Here is a 24,436-nt window from a genome sequence, read left to right on the forward strand (position 1 = left end):
TGGCTGGAGTACAATGGTGCGATCTCAGCTCATTGCAACCTCCGCCTCCCAGGTTCAAGCGATTCTTTTTTCCTGCCTGAGCCTCCTGAGTAGCTGGGATTACAGGCGCCTGCCACCACACTCAGCTAGTTTTTGTGTTTTTAGTAGAGACGGGGTTTCACCATGTTGGCCAAGCTGGTCTCGAACTCCTAACCTTAAGTGATCCACCTTTCTTGGCTTCCCAAAGTGCTGGAATTACAGGCATGAGCCACCACTCCCAGCCTTTGACTTTCATATTAAGATAGAATATTTTACTTAATAAAACTGTACGGTCTACTTGGTCTCTGAAATTTTGAGATTTTAATCTATTTTATCCAGTATGATTTACATCTAAAATATTTTAATTGAAATACTTTACCTTCTTTAGCCTTCTTTCTTTATATAAAAATCAAAGGATAAAGATACAGTGAAATGAAAGAACAAAGTAATATATAATGATTGGGTTTTATTTTATTTATAATTATTTAAAATTTCAATTTTTGCTTAAGCTTTTAATTTTAGGCTGTTTTTATCCCTGATTTTAGTTTTTATTTATTTATTTGAGACAGAGTTTTGCTCTTTTTGCCCAGGCTGGAGTGCAGTGGCGCCATCTCGGCTCACTACAGCCCCTGCCTCCCGGGTTCAACTGATTCTCCTGCCTCAGCCTCCCAGGTAGCTGGGATTACAGGTGCGCCCGTCTCCACGCCCAGCTAATTTTGTCTTTTTAGTAGAGACAGGGTTTCTGCATGTTGGCCAGGCTGGTCTCAAACTCCTAACCTCAGGCGATCTGCCCACCTCAGCCTCCCCAAGTGCTGGGATTACAGGCGTGAGCCACTGCGCCTGGCCTGATTATAGTTTTTAAATCAGCGTTTTATTAGTCGTTTAATTCTGAAAGTTGGAAAACTTTCTTGCCTTTAAATTAAGGAACTGTATTTTTAGAACTCATATGGATAGTCCTATTCTGATATAATTAAAATATAACAAGTTATTTTTTTAAATAGCAATGCCTTTTTGTTGCTTTTATGTGGCTTGTGAGGGGTTTGGAGGAAAGTTGGTATTTTTTTTTTTGACCATTTTAGTGTTTATAGCCTGTTGAATTTTAGGAAAGGACTGAAAAGTAACGAGAACCTGAGAACCTAATCATGTTGTTGCTTTCAGGAAAATAGTGCTTTTTCCCTTTTTTTTTTTTGAGACAGAGTCTGTCTGTCACACAGGTTGGAATGCAGTGGCATGATCTCGGCTCACTGCAACCTCTGCCTCCTGGGTTCAAGTGATCCTCGGGCCTCAGCCTTCCGAGTAGCTGGGATTGCAGGCGTGTGCCATCACGCCCAGCTGATTTTTTGTATTTTTAGTAGAGATGGGATTTCACCATGTTGGCCAGGCTGGTCTCAAAACTCCTGACCTCAAGTGATTCACCCACCTCAGCCTCCCAAAGTGCTGGGATTACAGGCCTGAGCCACCGCGCCTGGCCAACTTTTTTCCTTATTTTAAAAATTAATCTTATCTTCTGGTTACGAAGTACTATGTGATTATTATAGAATATTTAGAAAGAAATCATAGAAATCAGAAAATATGTCTCCTTACCCCAGTAACTAGAAATAATGTGAACACTATGAAGATTTCGATTTGTTTGCTTTCACTCTTTGGTTTTTAAAGATATAATTTAGAGCACTTTTTATATTGTTTTGTATCCTGCTGATTTAGTTAATCTAAATGCTAATATTTTATGTCATTATAAAAATACAGGCTGGGTGCAGTGGCACACCCCTGTAATGTCATCGCTTTGTGAGGCCAAGGAAGAAGGATCACTTGAGGCCAGGAGTTTGAACCCAGCCTCAGTAACGTAGCAAAGACCTCATCTCTATAAAAAGTAAAAAAAAATTAGCCAGGTGCCATGACGTGCACCTGTAAACTCAGCGCTTAAGGAGGCTGCGATGGGTCACTTGAGACCTGGAGTTTGGGGTCACATTGTGCTTTAATCCTACCGCTGCACTCCAGCCTAGGCAATAGAGTGGGACTCTGTCTCTAAAAATATGTATATATAAGTTTTAGTAACCACAAAATATTTGTCTGAAGTACTCATTCCCCTACGTATTTTTTTCATCATTTACATGCTTTTTCATTGTTTCGAAGCTACAATAAATATGTATGTTTACATTTTTTATTTTTTCCATAGGGTCCTTATTTTTTTTGGTCTGAGATTCACTCTTAAAATGAAGAACCCAGAGGTTTCTTTTATTTCTATTATTAGATATATTAAAAATTAAAGCTTTAGCCAGGTATAGTGGCATGCACCTGTAGTCCCAGCTATTCAAGAGGCTGAGGTGGGGCTGGGCATGGTGGCTCACACCTGTAATCCCAGCACTTTGGGAGGCCAAGGCAGGTGGATCACTTGAAGTCAGGATTTTGAGACCAGCCTGGCCAACATGGTGAAACCCCATCTCTACTAAAAAAATTAAAAAGTAGACAGGCATGGTGGCATGTACCTGTAGTCCCAGTTACTCAGGAGGCTGAGGCAGGAAAATCACTTGAAACTGGGAGGCAGAGGTTGCAGTGAGCCCAGATCACTCCACTGCACTCCATCCTGGGCAACAAAGTGAGACTTGTCTCAAAAGAAAACAAAGAGGCTGAGGTGGGAGGGTCATCTGAGCCCAGGAGTTTGAGTCCAGTCTGGGCAACATAGCAAGACCTAATGTCTTTAAAAAATAATAATAATGGATGGACGTAGTAGCTCACATCTGTAATTGCAGCACTTTTCGTAGGCTGAGGCAGGAGGATCACTTGAGCCGAGGAGTTTGAGGCTACAGTGAGCTATGATCACAACACTGCACTCCCAACCTAGGTAACAGAGTGAAACCCGGTCTCAAAAAATAATAATTACCCGGATGTGGTGGCTCTCACCTGTAATCCCAGCACTTTCAGAGTCCAAGGCTGCCGGATCACCTGAGGTCACGAGTTCAAGACCAGCCTGGCCAACATGGTGAAACCCCGTCTCTTCCAAAAATACAAAAAAACAAAAAAAAAAATTAGCTGGGTATGGTGGCATGCTCCTGTAGTCATAGCTACTTGGGAGGCTGAGGCATGAGAATTGCTCGATCTTAGGATGCTGAGGTTGCAGTGAGCTGAGATCATGCCACTGCACTCCAGCCTGGGCGATAGAAATTTTTTTGTCTCAAAAAATAAAATAAGATAAAATCTTAAGAAAAATTAAAACTAGGCCGGGCGCAGTGGCTCACGCCTGTAATCCCAGCACTTTGGGAGGCCGAGGTGGGCGGATCACGAGGTCAGGAGATCGAGACCATTTTGGCTAACACAGTGAAACCCCGTCTCTACTAAAAATACAAAAAAAAAAAAAATTAGCTGGGCGTGGTGGCAGGTGCCTGTAGTCCCAGCTACTCGGGAGGCTGAGGCAGGAGAATGACCTGAACCCCGGAGGTGGAGGTTGCAGTGAGCCAAGATCACACGACTGCACTCCAGCATGGGCAACAGAGCGAGACTCTGTCTCGCAGAAAAAAAAAAAAGAAAAAAGTTAAAACTATTCATTTCACAATAATTACCCATTATATAACATAAATAACATTTGTAATGAAAAATAACTGTTTTCAAAGAAATTTAGTGAAAAGTAACATTGTCTTACATTTTTGCAAATCTCTTTAAAATCTGGCTTAATAGAAGACAGGTATATCTAGCTTCTCATATGTATTTCTGTATTGAGTCTGTTGCAGTATTTTGTTTTGCTTGAAGTATAAGAGGAAAATCTGGCCTCATATAGATAGGTGGTTGGAGAAGGGAGGACTATTTTCAATGTCTTCTTAGATGTGGATAGTTTTCTTTTGATGCAGCACCAAAACTTGACAATTAGTAGTTTTAGAAGTTGTTACAATGTGGGATTTGCAACCATGTAATTAAGTTTTCATCACCAGGTGCAGTGGCTCATGCCTGTAATCCCAGCACTTTTTGAGGCCAAGGCAGGCGGATCACTTGAGGCTGGGAGTTCGAGACCAGCCTGGCCAACATGACAAAACCCCATCTCTACTAAAAATGCCAAAAACTAGCTGGGCATGGTTGTGCATGCCTGTAGTCCTAGTTACTGGGGAGGCTGAGGCACAAGAATCACTTGAACCTGAGAGGCCTAGGTTGCAGCGAGTTGAGATCATGCCATTGCACTCCAGCCTGGGCAGCAGAGCAAGGCTGTCTCAAAAAATTTTTTTCATACTGTTTATTTTTAGTTTTTTTATGTGTCAGCATCCCACTCTGTTTCCCAGACTAGAGTGCAGTGGCATGATCATAGCTCACTGCAGCCTCAAACATCTGGGCTCAAGTTATCCTCCCACCTCAGCCTCCTGAGTAGCTGAGACTACACATGCCATAACACCCTGCTAGTTTTTTTTTTTTCTTTAAAAAAAAAAGCGGGGGGGGGACTGTATTTGGTACAGACTGGTCTATTAGTTTAAAATCTATTGATTTTGAATGGATTTTTAACCTTTGTATTAATAACATTGTGCATTGGTTATTTGGAAAATATTGGTTCACTCAGATCCTAAATGTTGACACTTTAGGAAGCTGTCAAGTTCATGGTGGTAGATACAGGCTTCCAAAAATTGGCCTTTTTTTTTTTTTTTTGGACAGTGACACAGCCCTCAGGAGGTCCTGAGAACATATGCCCCAAGTTTTCAAAAATTCTGATTTTTCACTTGAAAGCTCATATTTTCTCATCAGCAACAAATACTCTCAGTTTTCTTGAAGTGGTGGACTCTTTTGAGTTATTTTTAAGAAAATGTCTCCAGTAGTCATAGTTTGTCATTTTTTCAAGTGAAAATGGTATTCCGTGAAAAATGGCTACTTCAGCTTATAGTCCAGCAACTGTGCAAGCACTTTTCTGCCTTTCAATAAGATAACCTTTGTACTTTGGTGTGAAACAAATGCTTTATGCATACTACCCAGTTTGTCATACAGAAAATTAAGATGTCAAAGGCTAAAATTTAGTGAAATTATTAATAACTTTTACTGTTTCACCAAAGACATCTGTAGTAAAAATGATTTTTGTCCCTGGTTCCTGGAAGAGAGACTCTAAATCCTTAAAATTTCCAAGTGTCTTTGCTATATTCATAAGCTCCTTGGATTATACCTGAATTTACGCTAAGAGATGAGATGACTCACAGTGGGGTCTAGACACCAGAAAGATGAACTATAGGATTGAAACTTGGGTCTTTGAGCCAGCCCAAAGTCTGAGAGAGGAGGGGATCTGGAGCTAAGTTCAGTCATATGGCCAATGAGTCATGCCTACGTAATGAAACCCAAATAAAACTACTATAGATTTTGAAGCTAGTGCAGCCTTTTGGTTGGTGAACACATCAATGTGCCAGGCAGGTGATGCTACTAGCTGGCCCAGAAATTCTGCATTTGGGACCCTCCCAGACCTTGCCTTATGAGCTTCTTCATTTGGCTGTTTCTAATTTGTATCCTTTGTTTAAAAAAACAACAAACAACTGTAAATGTAAATATAGAGCTTTTCCTGAGTTCTGTGAGTCTTTCTAACAAATTATCCAACCTTGGGAACCCCTCCCAGATTTGTGGCCAGTTGATTAGAAGTGCAGCTGGTGTCTGAAGTGAGGGCAGTCTTGTTGAGAACCAGGCCTTTAAACGGTCTGATGCTAATTCTGAGTACATTAGCATCAGAATTGTTTTCCATATATACCAGTTGGTGTTAGGATAACATTCGTAAGTGAAGGTGACCAAATGCATACTAGTGAAAACTGCTAGTACGGTTTAGTTCCATTGCCAGAGGTTTTGCATTTCCATCATTAATGCAAATGCCACGTAGTACAAAAAGGAATAAATCTTGGTATTACTATGGAAATAGTTTGACTTCACACATTCCCTTTTGTTTATTTTTCTAATACAAGGCTGAATACAAGTAGACTATAAGTATTGGACATATCATTATATTGTTAGATCATATTAAATATAATTATCTGTTAATGTTTATATGTCATTTAGTAGTTTGTTATTTGGGGTAGTTTCTACTGCTGGCAATTACAAACTGTTTCTCATAAACATCTCTAAGTTTGGCACCCTCATTTTCTTGAAAAGTTTTTAGAAGTAGATTTGCATTCAAGATGTCAACATATTTTTAAAGCATGTGATGGTTAATACAAAATTCCCCCTACCACCAAATTGTGTTACTTTTCTTGCAGCCTAAGAGTTTCAGTGGGGTGTGATGGCTCACGCCTATAATCCCAGCACTTTGGGAGGCCGAAGCAGGTGGATCACTTGAGGTCAGAAGTTTCAGACCAGCCTGGCCAACATGATGAAACCCCGTCTGTGCTAAAAATACAAAAAATTTGCTGGGCGTGGTGACGGCCACCTGTAATCCCAGCTGCTCAGGAGGCTGAAGCAGGAGAGTCGCTTGAACCCTGGAGGCAGAGGTTGCAGTGAGCCGATATTGCGCCACTGCACTCCAGCCTGTCAGCAAGAGCGAAACTCCATCTCAAAAAAAAGAGTTCTTTTTCTATACTGTAAACACTCCTTAACAGTAGGTGTTATTATTTAAAGCTTGCTAAACTGAAAGGTGGTATCATCATAATTTGCATATCATTGACCATTGACAAATATATTTGAAATTTTTAATGAATTTTCTCAAATTCACATCTGTCACCCATTTATTACTATGTACATGTCTTATTAATAGTTAAACCTGAGACAACATAGAACACTTGCAATCTCTAGATTGTGTTAAAAGCAATGAAGGTGTCAAAGACTTTGAAATAATGTCCATTGAAAATCATCCTTTTGAGTCTACTTTTACTTATTTATTTTTTGAAACAAGGTCTGGCTCTTTTGCTCAGGCTGGAGTGCAGTGGCACAATCTCGGCTCACTGCAACCTCCACCTCCCAGGCTCAAGCCATCCACCCACCTCAGCCTCCCAAGTAGCTAGGATTACAGGTATGCATACCACCACACCTAGCTAATTTTTTCTTTTTTTTTGAGACGGAGTCTCACTCTGTCACCCAGGCTGGAGTGCAGTGGGGCGATCTCGGCTCACTGAAAACTCCGCCTCCTGGGTTCACGCCATTCTCCTGCCTCAGCCTCCCGAGTAGCTGGGACTACAGGCACCTGCCACCGCATCCAGCTAATTTTTAAAGTATTTTTTGGTAGAGATGGGGTTTCACCATGTTAGCCAGGATGGTCTCGATCCCCTGACCTTGTGATCCACCCGCCTCGGTCTCCCAAAGTGCTGGGATTACAGGCGTGAGCCACCACACCTGGCCCCCTTTTTTTTTGAGACAGAGTCTCACTCTGTCACCCAGGACGGAGTGCAGTAGTGCAATCTCAGCTCACTGCAACCTCCGCCTCCCAGGTTCAAGCCATTCTCCCACCTCAGCCTCCCTAGTAGCTGGGATTACAGGCGTGTGCCACTGTGCCCAGCTAAGTTTTGTATTTTTTGTAGAGACAGGATTTCTCCATGTTGCCCGGACTGGTCTCGAACTTGTGAGCTCAAGCCATCCACCTGCTTTGGCCTCCCAAGTGCTGGGATTATAGGCATGAGCCACCACAACATGCCTCTTTATTTCTTTCACTCTTTATTTGTTTTATAATAATTTCTTACATTTTAAATATTTATTGCTTGTTTTAGATGTCATTCATGTTTATATAAGCATGAATTCCATCTTATATAAATAAAAGCTCTTTCATGGAGTTTAAAACTAGAAGCCTTGCTATATATTTCTTTTATGTTTTAGTCTTCAAGACCATTTTTCACGTTCTGAAGTAAATTAACATTGTGCATTTGGGTAAATAGATGTTTTTCAGTATAGAATCATAATATAGACTGATACTTCACTATACAAAAACATTCCGGTGCGGTAGCTCACACCCATAATCCCAGCACTTTGGGAGGCCGAGGCGGGTAGATCACTCGAGGCCAGGGTTGGAGACTAGCCTGGCCAACATGGCAACACCCCATCTCTACAGAAAATAAAAAAATTAGCCCGGTGTGGTGGCGAGCACCTGTAATCCCAGCTACTCACGAGGCTGAGGCAGGAGAATCGCTTGAACCCGGCAGGTGGAGGTTGCAGTGAGCAGAGATTGCACCACTGCATTCCAGCCTGGGCAACAGAGCAAGACTGTCTCAAAAAACAAAATCTGTAGTTAGCTACTATACTATCATTTCACTCAAATTGTAGGCATAATTGAGAATTACCAATGTTGTTTGAAATAGGTTTTGATTACTCTTGGATTTATTTTTATTCTTGTCATCCCTTTATCTCATTAATTTAAAACTATATTTGATTTTTTTTGGTCCAGGGGTGGAGACAGGGTCTCCATATGTTGCTTAGGCTGGTCTTGAATTTCTGGGCTCAACTTCCTTCAACTTCAGCCACCCAAGTAGCTGGGACTACCGGCCCACAACACTGTGCCTGGCCATTTCAGATATTTTCTCTTCACCTGACATATTTGTGATTTAAAAATTTTAACAGGCTGGACGTGGTGGCTCACTCATGTAATCCTAGCACTTTGGAAGGCCAAGGCGGACGGATTGCCTGAGCTCAGGAGTTTGAGCCCAGCCTGGGCAACATGGTGAAACCCTGTCTCTACTAAAATACAAAAAAGTAGCTGAAGGCTGGGCCCGGTGACTCACACCTGTAATCCCAGCACTTTGGGAGGCTGAGGTGGGTGGATCACTTGAGATCAAGAGTTCAAACCAGCCTGGCCAACGTGGTGAAACCTCGTCTCTACTAAAAATACAAAAATTAGCTGGGCGTGGTGGTGTACGCCTGTAATCTCAGCTACTTGGGAGGCAGAGGTAGGAGAATCGCTTGAACCCAGGAGATGGAGGCTGCAGTGAGCTGAGATCACACTCCAGCCTGAATGACAGAGTGAAGCTCTGTCTCCAAAAAAAAAAAAACCACTTCAATAGAAAGACTAAATGTACTGAATGACTTGTTTGACACTTAATAAATGAAGCAAAAGGTCGTGATAACTGCTTTTAAATTATTTTGCTTATGATATAGGTCAATGAGTTTCTATTGTTTATGAAGTGTGGATGAATTTACAACATTCCTGAGTTCTCTGAAGGTCTGTTTTGGGGGACAAAAATTATAGAACTGTGTCCTTTAGATAATAAGATTTAATCTACAATTCTGGAGAGAATGTTAGAAAAACTTTCAGGTTAAAGGTGATGCTGAAAAACAGGTGAATGTTGAAAGCTTTTTTTTTTTGCGACAGAGTATCGTTCTGCCATCCAGGCTGGAGTGCAGTGGCGCAATCTCTGCTCACTGCAGCCTCAACTTCCTGGGTTCAAGTGATTCTTCTGCCTCAGCCTCCCAAGTAGCTGGGACTACAGGCGCGTGCCACCAAGCCCAGCTAATTTTTTGTATTTTTAATAGAGATGGGGTTTCACCATGTTAGCCAGGATGGTCTCAATCTCCTGACCTCGTGATCTGCCTGCCTCAGCCTCCCGAAGTGCTGGGATTACAGGCGTGAGCCACCGTGCCCGGCCACTAAAGCTTTCTTAAAGGTTAAGTTGGGCCAGGTACGGTGGCTCATCCCTGTAATCCCAGCACTTTTAGTAGGAGAACAAGATGGGTGGATCACTTCAGGCCAGGAGTTCAAGACCAGCCTGGCCAACATGGCAAAACCCCGTCTCTGCTAAAAATACAAAAATTAGCTGGGCATGGTGGTGCATGCCTGTAATCCCAGCTACTTGGGAGGCTGAGGCATGAGAATCACTTCAACCTGGGAGGCGGAGGTTGCAGTGAGCCGAGATCGCACTCCAGCCTGGGTGACGGAGTGAGACTCTATCTCAAAAAAGAAAAAAAAAACCTTAAATCTGCTGGATGCAGTGGCTCATGCCTGTAATTGCAGCACTTTGGGAGGCCAGTGTAGGAGGATTGCTTGATCCCAGCAATTTGAGACCAGACTGGGCAACATAGCGAAACTCCACGTCCATGTAAAAAAAATTTTTTTTTTTTTTTTTTTGAGATGGAGTTTGGCTCTTGTCACCCAGGCTGGAGTGCAGTGGTACAATCGTGGCTCACTGCAACCTCTGCCTCCCGGATTCAAGCGATTCTGCTGCCTCAGCCTCCTGAGTAGCTGGGATTACAGGCACCTGCCACCATGCCCAGCTAATTTTTGTACTTTTAGTAGAGATGGGGTTTCGCCATGTTGGCCAGGCTGGCCTCGAACTCCTGACCTCAAGTGATCCGCCTGCCTTGGCCTCCCAAAGTGTTGGGATTACAGGTGTGAGCCACTGCACCCGGCCAAAAAACCTTTTTTTTTTTTTTTTTAACTAAAAAAACAAACATAAAAACATCTATTTTAACTAAAAAAAAAAAGGTTAAGTCATTTGTCAAAAGGATAGTCTTTTTGTAGTTGTTGCTATTTTTACTCTTTAACTTGAAATAGCATAGATGAAGTCTGTTTTTAGTATTAACCTTAAATTTTCTTTTTACTTGCTGTCAGCATTAGTACAACAAATTAGGTTTTACCAGGAAGCTTTAAGAATAAGATGACATTGATTATATTATTATTATGTTGTTTGAAGTCAAAGTTCCTCCAGAATGTGTTACTTTAGTTGCTGTGTATTTCCCATGTGGATAAATTGAAGGTTTTCTAGTACAAGAGAAAAAAAACGGGCAAGGATTTCTGGAGTTGAATTGTGTTTAAATTTAGGGCATATGGGTTTAAATTTCATCATATAAAACTGGCTCTTGACAGCCCCCTGCGGGAAAGGGTCTGGCCAGCCCATGGGGTAGGTGGGTTGGCGGAAGCTGGCAGCACCAAAAGGAAAACCAAAACAACTGGCTCTTCATAAAGTACACGTAAAACTGCATTCCATTTTATGAAAATAGGATTGTCCAGGCGCGGTGGCTCACGCTTGTAATCCCAGCACTTTGGAAGGCCAAGGCGGGCAGATCACGAGGTCAGGAGATCGAGACCATCCTGGCTAACACGGTGAAACCCCATCTCTACTAAAAATACAAAAATTAGCCGGGCGTGGTGGCGGGCACCTGTAGTTCCAGCTACTCGGGAGGCTGAGGCAGGAGAACGGTGCGAACCCAGGAGGCAGAGCTTGCAGTGAGCTGAGATCACGCCACTGCACTCCAGCCTGGGTAGCAGAGCAAGACCGTCTCAAAAAAAGAAAAAAAAAAAAGAAAATAGGATTATATTTGTTAGAAAGGACCATTTAATTCTTTAACTTTTAGGGTACACTATGTTTCAGTGAAAGTTCTCCAGTTCCTTTGGCCAGGCGCTGTGGCTCACGCTTGTAATCCCAGCACTTTGGGAGGCCGAGGCGGGCGGATCACGAGGTCAGGAGATCGAGACCACGGTGAAACCCCGTCTCTACTAAAAACACAAAAAAATTAGCCGGGCGTAGTGGCGGGCGCCTGTAGTCCCAGCTACTCGGAGAGGCTGAGGCAGGAGAATGGCGTGAACCAGGGAGGCGGAGCTTGCAGTGAGCCGAGATTGAGCCACTGCACTCCAGCCTGGGCAACAGAGCAAGACTCCGTCTCAAAAAAAAAAAAAAAAAAAAAAAAAAAAGAAAGTTCTCCAGTACTCCACATACTTTTGTATAAATAGTACAAAAAAAAAAAACTCCTGAGAGAAAATACCTAAACTTAGAATTTGCTCTTACATCTTTTGTATTTTTGCTGCATTATAAACATTTCTGACCATGATGCTGACTCTAGGGAGTTTCATTTCTGATACCTAGGTAAGTCCTATCCCTCTTGCTGAGAATAATTAGGGAAAAAATGACAAAATATATAAAGTATCTGTTTAAAGACATCAAGAGCTACAAATAACAAATGGAAAAACTAGGGTTCCAAGATCTGAGAGAAGAAATGGGGCTGCTTTTCCCTATTGAATATGTGTTCAATTCCAGAAAAGGCTGCAGAGAAGCTAAATGGAGTTTTCAGTAGACACTGAGGACCCGCAAAGAGGAGTACTGATAAAAACCCCCTTCCAACCTATGGATTAAAATACTAACATCATCTAGAGCCTCACAGATTGTGTAATTTTTCATATAAAAATCGGCCAGGCCCAGTGGCTCACGCCTGTAATCCCAGCACTTTGGGAGGCTGAGGCGGGCAGATCACGAGGTCAGGAGTTCAAGACCAGCCTGACCAACATGGTGAAACCCCGTCTCTACTAAAAATACAAAAATTAGCCAGGCATGGTGGTATGCTCCTGTAATCCCAGCTACTTTGGAGGCTGAGGCAAGGAGAATCCCTTGAACCTGGGAGGCGGAGGTTGCAGTGAGCCCAGATCGCGCCACTGCACTCCAGCCTGGGCGACAGTGCAAGACTGTCTCAAAAAAAAAAAGTAAAAAGTGGCCAGGTGGGCCAGGCGCAGTGGCTCAGGCCTGTAATCCCAGCACTTTGGGGGGCCAAGGCAGGTGGATCATGAGGTCAGGAGATCAAGACCATCCTGGCTAATACGGTGAAACCCTGTCTTTACTAAAAATACAAAAAATTAGCCGGGCGTGGTGGTGGGCGCTTGTAGTCCCAGCTACTCGGGAAGCTTGAGGCAGGAGAATGGCATGAACCCGGGAGGTGGAGCTTGCAGTGAGCCTAGATCGCACCACCGCACTCCAGTCTGGGTGACAGAGTGAGACTCCGTCTCAAAAAATTAAAAAAAGTGGCCAGGTGTGGTGGTTCATGCCTATAATTTTAGCACTTTGGGAGAGCGAGGCAGGAAGATTGCTTGAGTCCAGAAGTTCAAGATCAGCCTGCTCAACGTAGTGAGACCTTGCCTCTACAAAAAATAAAAAAATTAGCCAGGTGTAATGGCATGTGCCTGTTGTCCCAGCTACTCAAGAAGCTGAGATGGGAGGATCGCTTGAGCCCAGGAGTTCAAGGCTACAGTAAGCTGTGATCATGCCACTGCACTTCAGACTGGGCAACACAGTGAGAAGCTGGGACTGCAAGCGAGCGCCACCACACCCAGCTAATTTTGTTTATTTTTTGTAGAGATGGGGTTTTGCCTTGTTACCTAGGCTGGTTTCAAACTCACTGGCTTCCAGCATCCCAAAGTGCTGGAATTACAGGCATGAGCCATTGCACCCTGCCTAGGCTGAGTCTTAAACCTCTGGCCTCAAGTGATCCTCCCACCTTAGCCTCCCAAAGTGCTGGGATTATAGGCATGAGCCACCTCACCTGTCCAAAAGCTGTTTTTGAAGATAGATTACGAAATAATTCTTTATTATTATAGGGCCTTGTTTCTCAAAGCTTCACCATCATCTGAGAGTTGGTTAGAAATGCAGAATATCAGATTTCTTCTCAGACCTACTAATTTAGAATCTCCATTTAAACAAGATTCCCAAGTGATTTAATATGCACAATAAAGTTTGAGAAGCATCTCACCTATAAGTAATACTGTACCTTTTGAAGCTAACAGTAATTTATGATACTGCAGCTGCTATGTAAGGTTAGGAAAGCTGAGTCTTTCCTGAGTAATCCACAATCTATATTAATGCCTGATAAGTAATATTTTAGAAGGCTGGGAAATAATAATTTATATTAAACTACTACGTCTAAAGTATTTTGAAAGTAAGTGTACTAATGTCTACAGTTTACTTGAAATACATAGAAAGAGATGGATTGATTGTTTAGTGGTATGAGTAGACAGAAAGATGTGATTAGGCTGGGAGTGGTGGCTCACGCCTGTAATGCCAGCACGTTGGGAGGCTGAGGCAGGTGGATCACTTGAGGCCAGGAGTCTGTGACCAGCCTGGCCAACATAGTGAAACACCCTCTCTACTAAAAATAGAAAAAAAAAATTTAGCTGGGCATGGTGGCATGCACCTGTAATCCCAGCTACTCTGGAGGCTGAGGCAGGAAAATTGCTTGAACCTGGGGGGCAGAGGTTGCAGTGAACTGAGATTGTGCCATTGCACTCCGGTCTGGGAGAAAGAGCAAGATTCTGTCTCAAAAAAAAAAAAAAAAAAGTGGCTAATATTTCTTGAGTGTGCCTGTATGCCAGGCATTACTTTTATCTCATATGTTCTTCACAGCACTCTGATGAGTTAGGTATCATCATTTAGTATATTTGTATAATATTACACTCAGGAGATCTTTGAACCTGGAGTCTGACTTAAGAGCCGATGGCTACCACATTACACAATTCCAGATGCCAACATTTACTTTATTATTATTGTTGGCACAGTGGAGTATCATTCACTTGAGATACAAAGTGGATAGATCCCCTGGGATTGTGCATCAAGCGTGTTTGGCCTTAACCACATGTTTATACGCCTGCCTCACTTGTCTCTTAAACTCTTAAATGAAAATGCAAGTTATTTTTCTGATGTACATTTTGATTTGTTCCATGATTTTTTTCTTGTTTCATTTTTAAGATTCTTGGATCTCCCAGTCAGCTTCATTTCCCCATAATCAGAAACAGCCAGGGGTGGATTCTTTATCACCAGTGGCCTTACTTCGTAAGCAGAATTTCCAGCCTACAGCCCAACAACAACTTACTAAACCAGCTAAAATCACTTGTGCAAATTGCAAAAAGCCTTTACAGAAGGGACAGACAGCTTATCAACGAAAAGGATCAGCTCACCTCTTTTGCTCTACCACCTGCCTTTCTTCCTTCTTTCATAAACGTACTCAAAACACACGAAGTGTAATATGTAAAAAGTAAGCAGTACCTTTCAACATTTCTCCACGTAGTTGAATACTAATGATATAAATAAGTACTCAATATAATTGCAGAGCTGGATAGATTTATGGGTAGAATTGTTGCAGGAGTGTCTTCAAGTTTATTGAACTTGAGCTCCTAGAATATATCCAAGCTGTGGACTCCTATGTGCTGTATTTACTCTTGGCAGAAAAATGGAACATAGGTATGGAAATCAATTGCCCCTCTCCCTGCTACTACATTTGCCTCCCCTGCTCCCCCATCTTACACCTTAGTTCTATGAATTTATTACCAGCATTTTTGTTTGTTGGTTTGTTTTTGAGACGGAGTCTCACTCTGTTGCCCAGGCTGGAGTGCAATGGCACGATTTCCACTCACTGCAACTTCTACCTCCCAGGTTCAAGTGATTGTCCTGCCTCAGCCTCGCGAGTAGCTGGGATTACAGGTGCCCGCCACCACGGCCAGCTAATTTTTTGTATTTTTAGTAGAGACAGGGTTTTATCATGTTGGCCAGGCTGGTCTCGAACTCCTGACCTCAAGTGATGTGCCCACTTCGGCCTCCCAAAGTGCTGAAATTACAGGTGTGAGCTACTGTGCCCAGCCTATTACCAGCATTTTTGAATGCATCTAAAAATCTTAAGAATTTGTGGCAAGGTTCTTGTGCTATGAAAGATCTTTATCTCTGACTCTTTCTGTATCATTTAAGATCTCTTGCCAGGCGCGGTGGCTCACGCCTGTAATCCCAGCACTTTGGGAGGCCGAGGCAGGCGGATCACGAGGTCAGGAGATCGAGACCATCCTGGCTAACACGGTGAAACCCCATCTCTACTAAAAATACAAAAATTAGCCGGGCGTGGTGGTGGGCGCCTGTAGTCCCAACTACTCAGGAGGCTGAGGCAGGAGAATGGCGTGAACCCGGGAGGCGGAGCTTGCAGTGAGCCGAGATCACGCCACTGCACTCCAGCCTGGGTGACAGCGAGACTCCGTCTCAAAAAAAAAAAAAAAAAAAAAAAAAGAACTCTTGGCAATAAAGCCAAAAGTGGATTTGCTGCATCTAGAAGTTATACTTGATTTCTAGTATTAAATCATAAGAAAATGAAAAATGGCAATTATTATTAATATATTTGACTTGTATTAAAATTCACTGTTCTTAAATTATGTGTCTATCCCTTCTGTTTCAGAGATGCATCTACAAAGAAGGCTAATGTTGTTCTTCCAGTAGAATCAAGCAAATCCTTCCAAGAATTTTGTAGTACATCTTGTTTGTCTCCCTGTGAAAACAACCGGAATCTTAAAAAAGGAGTTTTTAATAAGTCAAGATGTACAATTTGTAGTAAATTAGCAGAGGTCTGGATTTTTATACAAACTAAGTTGTTGTTTAGGCTAACAGTGATAATTTTAACTTTTAAGTGCTATTATGTACTCTTTCATCTACAAAATGCACATGTTCTGGATGTATAACATGAAGCTGAAAGGAAGAATAAGGATATGTTAGAACTATCTTATGGGATATTTTATAAGTAAAATTCCATTTGCATAGCATGGAAAGTACACATCTGTTTCTATGGAATTGGTTGTGCTCATAAACAAGGCAATTGTTTTATGGTGGATTTTGTTCTTACTGATGACATTCAGTAAAAATGTAGTCTCAAGAGTTGGGGGTCAAGGGCTGGAAAACTACCCCTTGGGGCCAGACGTGGTGGCTCACATCTGTAATCCCAGCACTTTGGGAGGCCGAGGCAGGTGGATATCTTGAAGTCGGGAGTTCGAGACCAACCTGGCCAACAGGGTGAAACCCCATCTCTACTAAAAATACAAAAATTAGCCAGGTGTGGTGGCGCAAGCTACTTGGGAGTCTGAGGCAGGAGAATCGCTTGAACCAGGGAGGCGGAGGCTGCAGTGAGCTGAGATCGCACTACTGTACTCCAGCCTGGGCAATAGAGCAAGACTCTGTCTCAAAAAAAGAAAGAAAGGAAAAAAAAAAAAAAACATACCCATCTAACAAACCTGCACATGTATTCCCTGAATCTAAAAGTTAAAATTAGAAAGCAACAGATCCCGGTACAAGAACACATGGAACAAGTGGAGTGAATGTATGCTGTTTGCTTAACATTCAGTGATATTGCAGTCTTCCCATTTCCTAGAAGAGAAGAAACATGCATGCAGGCAGTCCTCACTTTATAAAAGTTTTTGGTAACTAAATTTGGTGTTGGTTACCCCTGAGTCATGCATATCAAGGACATGATTTTATCTCAGTTACCACAGTGAGAACTACCCTGCTTCTGGTTATACAGACACCATCCTGAATACAGATATTATTGATTCCCTTAGCTCCCTCCACAAATGTTCTAGGGCAGTGAACTTTACTTACAATACTATCTAAAAATTGTTGATCCTTGTTGATGAGTGACTCACACATATAATCCCAACTGCTTAGGAGGCTGAGACAGGACGATCACTGGAGTCCAGGAGTTTGAGGTGGAGTGAGCTATGATTGTACCACTGCTTTCCAGCCAGGGTGATAGAGCAAGAGACAATATCAAAAAAAAAAAAAGACTGTTGACCCATTTCTTTTAAGCGGGTCATGTCAAAATCTTCTAAACCAAAGCCAGGCATGGTACTGCAAGCCTGTAATCTGGGCTACTCAGGAGGCATGAGTAGAGGGCTTGCTTGAGACCAGGAATTCGAGCCCAGGGCAACATAGCAAGAACTTGTCTCAAAAAAAAAAAAAAAAAAAAAAAAAAAAAAAAAAGTTCATTATCTGTTGTTATTAAATGTCTTTAGGGAAGTTATTATTGATTTTATTGCTTTCCTTTTATTTTTTTATTTTTATTTTTTTATTCTTGTCCTCTTTTGTGAAATCAAAGTGATCTTACAAATAAAGGAAAAAATAAAATATGCTTTTTAAAAATCTTTTCCCAGCTAGGCATGGTGGCTCATGCCTGTAATCCCAGCATGTTGGGAGGCTAAGGCGGACAGATCACTTGAGGTCAGGAGTTCGATACCAGCCTGGCCAACATGGTGAAACCCCATCTCTACTAAAAATACAAAAGTTAGCTGGGAGTGGTGGCAGGCGCCTGTAATCCCAGCTACTTGGGAGGCTGAGGCAGGAGAATCGCTTGAACATGGGAGGCAGAGGTTGCAGTGAGCCGAGATCATGCCACTGCACTCCAGCCTGAGTGACAGACTGAGACTATCTCAGAAAAAAAAAAAATCTTTTCCCTGGGTATATCTTCCTGTGAGATATGATTAGGGATTCTTTGCTTCTGTTGCAGAAACTAGTTATCTCATTGCTTGCTATGCTAATCTGGTTCATATATCTTAGTTAATGAATTCTGGTTTTTCTTTTAGATTCGCCATGAAGTCAGCGTAAATAATGTAACACATAAACTGTGCAGTAACCATTGCTTTAATAAGTACAGATTGGCCAATGGTCTAATAATGAACTGCTGTGAACACTGTGGAGAGTACATGCCTAGTAAGAGTACTGGAAACAACATCCTGGTGATTGGAGGTCAGCAGAAGAGATTTTGCTGCCAAGGTTGTATTAACGAATATAAACAGGTAATTCTTTTTAATGAGCTTTAAATGATCAAATATATAGTAGCTTCACCCTTATAGCTTACATGAACCAGATTCATCTTAGAATCTCATTTAATTCCATTTTGTCATTCTGTCATTGGTTTGTCCCATCTCAAATATTCAAGTCTATAGATTGTTGTAAGCTTGTTTTAAAAGTTTACTTTGGGCTGGGTGCAGTGCCTCTCTCATGTAATTCCATCATTTTGGGAGGCTGAGGCGGGAGGATTGCTTGAGTTCAGGAGCTTGAGACCATCCTGGGCAGCATAGTGAGACCTAATCTCTACTAAAAATTTTTTAGAATTAGCCGCAGGCATGATGGCATGTGCCTGTAGTCTCAGCTACTTTGGAAGCTGAGGTGTAAGTATTGCTTGAACCTGGGAGATTGAGGCTACAGTGAACTATGATTATACCACTGCACTCCAACTAGGCAACAGAGCGAAAGCCTGTCTCAAAAAAAAAAAAAAAAAAAGAAAGAAAAAGAAAATGATCAGGCATAGTGGCTCACACTTGTAATCCCAGCACTTTGGCCAAGGCAGGCAGATCACTTGGGGCCAGGATTTTGAAACCAGCCTGGGCAACATGACAAAACCCCCTCTCTACTAAAAATACAAAAATAAGCCAGGCGAGGTGGTGTGTGCCTGTAATCCCAGCTACTTGGGAAGCTGAGGCATAGGAATCACTTGAACCTGGTAGGCAGAGGTTGCAAAGCCGAGATCATGCCACTGCATTCCAGCCTGGGTGACAGTGCAAGACTCTGTCTCAAAAAAAAGAAAAAGGTTACTCCTGGATGAATTTAAAAGACTAATTTTTCTTCTGTACCATTTAGCACTCCCACTAAGCACTTGATAATTCTAGTCGCTCTACATTCTGACCAAAATTTGGAGCCAGGTGAGGTGCTTCACACCTATAATCCCAGCACTTTGGGAGGCCCAGGTGGGAGGATCAGCTGAGGCCAGGAGTTCAAGACCAGCCTGGTCAACATAGCCAGACCCTGTCTCTACAAAAAAAAAAAAAAATGTGGTAGTGTCTGTTTTGTCTATCAGGTCTTCAGCCCATTTTTTATTGAATTCTTTTTGTTTCTGAGTTGTAGGAGTTCTTTGTATTATTCTGGATACATGTATTTTATAAAATAAATGTATTTGGAAAAATTTTTTTTTCTTCTTTTTTTTAAAAAAAAAAAAATAGGCTGGACGTGGTGGCTCATGCCTGTAATCCCAGCACTTTGGGAGGCCAAGGCGGATGGATCACCTAAGGTCAGGTGTTGGAGACCAGCCTGACCAACGTGGCGAAACCCCATCTCTACTAAATACAAAAAAATTAGCCGGGCATGGTGGCTGGCGCCTGTAATCCCAGCTACTCGGGAGGCTGAGGCAGGAGAATTGCTTGAACCTAGGAGGTGGAGGTTGCAGTGAGTGGAGATTGCGCCATTGCACTCCAGCCTGGGCAACAAGAGCGATGCTCCGTCTCAAAAAAAAAAGAAAAAGGAAATACAGATGGGTCTCACTATGTTGCCCAGGCTGGTCTCGAACTCCTGGGTTCAAGCAGTACTCCCACCTCAGCTTCCCAAAGTACTGGGATTATAGGCATGAGCCATTGTGCCTGGCCAGAAGGTTTTCTTTCAGAATGATTTGTCTTTTCATTTTCTTAATGTTTTGTTTTGTTTTCCTAATGTTGCTTTTGAAAAGTACAAGATATTAATTTTTATACAGTCTTATTTATTATTTGCTTCTCTTCTGATTAATAGTTTTAGTGTCTATTTGAGGAATCTTTGCCCACCAAAATTACAAAGATATTTTCCTACATTTTCTTCTAGAATCTTTTCAGTTTTAGCTTTTATTTTTAGACCTGTGATTCATTTTGAATTAATTTTGTATATGGTGTTAGATGTGGGTTAAAGAATTATCAACTTCCTGATTTTAAGACATTAAAATGCTGCAATAATCGAGGCAGTATGGTTTGGTAGATAAACAAATGGGCTAACAGAGATCAGTGAAATAGAAGATAGTCCAGAAATAGAACCACATAGTAGATTTTTGAAGAAGTTACCAAATTATTCTGATGGGAAGATTTTTTAACAAATTATGCTGAAATAATTTTTTGTTAGTGTGGAAATAAATGAGCCTTGACCCCTTTTCATTGCATACACAAAAATTAAGATAGATCATAATGTAAAACTGGAAATATTCTTAACCCCCATTTCGCTGGATGAGAATTTAATTGGTTAGCTTCAAGGGAAAGTAACCCTGAACTGCTAGACTTTTATTGAACAGGAGAAACAGTGGATACCCATAGTTGACTTTTCTGTTTATTTTTGCAAGAAAGCCTTATTTATGTTAAATTATTTTTTCTTTACATATATTGCACCTAATATTTAAGAAAGCTTTTGGTTTATAGAAGAACACAGTGAACATTAACAAATAGAAAGGTCCAGGCACGGTGGCTCATGCCTGTAATCCTAGCACTTTGGGAGGCCAAGATGGGAGGATGGCACCAGTGCAGGAGTTGGAGACCAGCATGGGCAACATAGTGAGACCCCATCTCTACAAAACAATTTTTTTAGTTAGCCAGATATGGTGGTTGTACACTCGTAGTTCTAGCTCCTCAGGAGACTGAAGTGAGTGAGCTATGATTGTACCATTACACTCCACCCTGGACAACAGAATGAGACTATCTCTAACAAAACGAAATTTAAAAAGACTTAATATTGTAAGTTGTCTTTTCAAAGACAGTTACATGACAAAAGTAACCTAATGACCTTCTAATTTGGAAATAAAAACTATATTAAGTCTTAATATTTTCCAAGCCTTTTTTATTTCTTAAATGGATGATTTAGGCCAGCTGTGGTAGCTCACGTCTGTAATCCGTGCACATTGGGAGGCCAAGGCGGGCGGATCACTTGAGTTCAGGAGTTCGAGACCAGCCTGGCCAACGTAGTGAAACCCTGTCTGTACTAAGAAGGCAAAAATTAGCCGGGCGTGGTGTTGTGTGCCTGTAATCCCAACTACTCAGGAGGCTGAGGAAAGAGAATCACTTGAACCCGGGAGGTGGAGGTTGCAGTGGGCCAAGATCATACCACTGCACTCCAGCCTGGGCAACAGAGCAAGACTCTGTCTCAATAAACAAACAAAAAAAGGATGATTTACCTGTGTCTGAGTTCTTGCTAAGTTAAAGGTTGTGAGCTCATAAGCTTCAGAGAAATACAATAATGCTTATCCTCCAAAAAGCATAAGAATTACACATAGATTATAAATTTTTTACTACTAAATAGGCACCAAAAGAGGAGGTAAAAATGAAGAAATAAGCAGGGTGCCTCACGCCTGTAATCCCAGCACTTTAGGAGGCCAAGGGAGGCAGATTCACCTGGGGTCAGAAGTTTGAGACCAGCCTGGCCAACATGGTGAAACTCCATTTCTACAAAAAATACAAAAAGTTAGCCAGGCCGTGGTGGTGAACACCTGTAATCCCAGCTACTCAGGAGGCTGAGGCAGGAGAATTGCTTGAACCTGGGAGGCAGGAAGTTGCAGTGAGCCGAGATCACACCACTGTACTCCAGCCTGGGTGACAGAGCAAGACTCCATCTCAAAAACAAAAGAAGAAATATGCATAGTCAAACTAGGCAGCCATACACCTATACATATGGGGTTTTTTTTTTTTTTTTTGAGACAGAGTCTCGCTCTGTCACCCAAGCTGGACGATCTCAGCTCACTACAACCTCCGGCTCCCAGCTTCAAGCGATTCTCCTGCCTCAGCCTCCCAAGTAGCTGGGATTACAGGTGCGCATCACCATGCCCTGCTAATTTTTGTATTTTTGGTAGAGACGGGGTTTCACCATGTTGGCCAGACTGATCTTGAACTCCTGACTTCAGGTAGTCTGCCTGCCTCAGCTCCCAAAGTGTTGGGAATACAGGCGTGAGTTACCACGCCTGGCCTAGATTTTCTTAAATAACTTGCTTGCTACTCTGATCCCTAGAATAAAGTGCTCCTTCTACCATGTGTATTTCAGTAATACAGAGTAACTCGGTGAGGCACAGTGGCTCACACCTGTAACCCCAGTACTTTGGGAGGCAGAGGCAAGAGGATTGCTTGAGCCCAGGAGTTGGAAAGCAGCCTGGGCAACATAGTGAGACCCCATCTCTACAAAAAATAAAAAATTAGCAGGCATGGTGGCACATGGCTATAGTCCCAGCTGTTTGGGAGCCTGAGATGAAAGGATGGCCTGAGCTTGGGAGGTCAAGACTGCAGTGAACTGTGATCACGACATTGCACTCCAGCCTAGGTGACAGAGCAAGACCCTGTATCAAAAAAAAAAAAAAAAATAGGCCGGGCATGGTGGCTCATGCCTGTAATCCCAGCACTTTGGAAGGCCAAGGCAGGTCAATCATGAGGTCAGGAGATTGAGACCATCCTGGCTAACACGGTGAAACCCCGTCTCTACTAAAAATACAAAAAATTAGCCGGGCGTGGTGGCAGGTGCCTGTAGTCCCAACAACCCTGGAGGCTGAGACAGGAGAATGGCGAGAACTTGGGAGGCGGAGCTTGCAGTGAGCCGAGATCACGTCACTGCACTCCAGCCTGGGGGACAGTGCGAGACTCTGTCTCAAAAAAAAAAAGAAAAAGGAACTCATAAACAGTTGGCAAAGGCTGGGCGAGGTGTGTCTCATGCCTGTGGGGGCTGAGGCGAGTGGATCGCTTGAGCTCAGGAGTTTGAGACTAGCCTGGGCAACATGGTGAGCCCCTGTCTCTACAAAAAATTAGCCAGGTGTGGTGACACATACCTGTAGTCCCAGCTGCTTGGGCGGCTGAGGCAGGAGAATCGCTTGAACCTGGGAGGCAGAGGTTGCAGTGAGCCGAGATGGCGCCACTGCACTCCAGCCTGGGTGACAGTGTGAGACTGTCTCAAAAATTATATATTAGCCAGGCATGGTGGTTCATACCAGTAGTCCCAGGTACTTGGAAGGCTGAGGTGGGAGGATCACTTGAACCCAGGAGGCAGAGGTTGCAGTGAGGCGAGATCATGTCACGGCACTTCAACCTGAGCAACAGAGTAAGACCCTGTCTCAAAAAATAATAAACTAATTCATAGTTGCCAAATATAGGCATGCTATTTCTGTATAATCAGAACGTTTTACATTTTATAAAAGTGCTTCCCTACTCCACCCCAAACACATGAGTATTTTCAAGTGACAAGTGACAGCCTTCTGAAAAAGCCAACACAGAAAGCCTTAGTAATATATGAACACCATAAGAAAAAAATGAAATCTTGCACTTAGTAGCTTATTGCTGAATAACATACATGTCATAAAATGTAAAGATGGAATTTTGATCTAAGCCAGTGCTTCTCAATCAGGGATGATTTTTGTCCCCATGGGGACATTTGGCAATGTCTAGAAACACTTGTGACTCACACCTGAGGGGTGCTGCTGGACTCTAGTGGATAGAGTCCAGAGGTGCTGCTAAACATCTGCAGTGCACAGCACAGTTCCTCACAACAAATAATCATCTTGTCCAAGAAATCCTTCAACTAAAGATAAGTGGATGGGTGTTGAGTGTGTATGGTGAGCATGGTAAGAGGAAGGAAAGCAAAATTTTCATCTTCCTCATTGAGAAGTCAATTGATGATACCTAAAGCTGGGAGGAAAAAAAAGTCGGTAAATAGTGATACAAACAAGTAACTTTGAGATTTGGAAATACATAACCAAAGAATCAGCTAGAAAAGTTATATAAGTGCTGGGCATGGTGGTGTGCACCTGCAATACTAGCTACTAGAAAGACTGAGGCGAGAGGGTCACTTGAGCCCAGGCGTTTGAGGCTACAGTGTGCTAGGATCATACCTGTGAATAGCCACTGTACTCCTGGGCAACAAAGCAAGGCCTTGTCTCAAAAAAATTTTTTGCCAGGCGTAATGGCTTATGTCTGTAATCCCAGCACTTTGGGAAGCTGAGGCAAGAGGATTTGCTTGAGCCCAGGAGTTCAAGACCAACCTCAGCAACATGGTGAGACCCCTGTCTCTACAAAAAAAAACTTAAAAATTAGCTGGCGTGGCATGCCCCTGTGGTCCCAGCTACTTGGGAGCCTGAGCTCGGAGGATCGCTTGAGCCTGGGAGGTCACAGCTGCAAGTGAGTGAACCATGATTTCATCACTGCACTCCAGCCTGAATGACAGAGCCAGACTATCTCAAAAAAAAATAT

General features: G+C 42.5%; 1 protein-coding gene across 4 annotated transcripts in view; it reads left to right on the plus strand.

Moving 5' to 3' along the window:
* ZMYM5 (zinc finger MYM-type containing 5) overlaps positions 1–24,436 on the plus strand; it is a 42,370-nt gene that overhangs the window by 12,397 nt on the left and 5,537 nt on the right. For all 4 annotated transcript variants that reach the window (XM_030813283.1, XM_030813284.1, XM_030813285.1 and 1 more), the window contains 3 exons: positions 14,379–14,664; positions 15,847–16,012; positions 18,017–18,229. In XM_030813283.1, coding sequence (XP_030669143.1) covers positions 14,379–14,664; positions 15,847–16,012; positions 18,017–18,229 — 665 coding nt within the window. The remainder of the gene's footprint in view (positions 1–14,378; positions 14,665–15,846; positions 16,013–18,016; positions 18,230–24,436) is intronic.

This window comes from Nomascus leucogenys, chromosome 5 (assembly GCF_006542625.1).
Source record: "Nomascus leucogenys isolate Asia chromosome 5, Asia_NLE_v1, whole genome shotgun sequence".
Lineage (NCBI taxonomy): Eukaryota > Metazoa > Chordata > Mammalia > Primates > Hylobatidae > Nomascus > Nomascus leucogenys.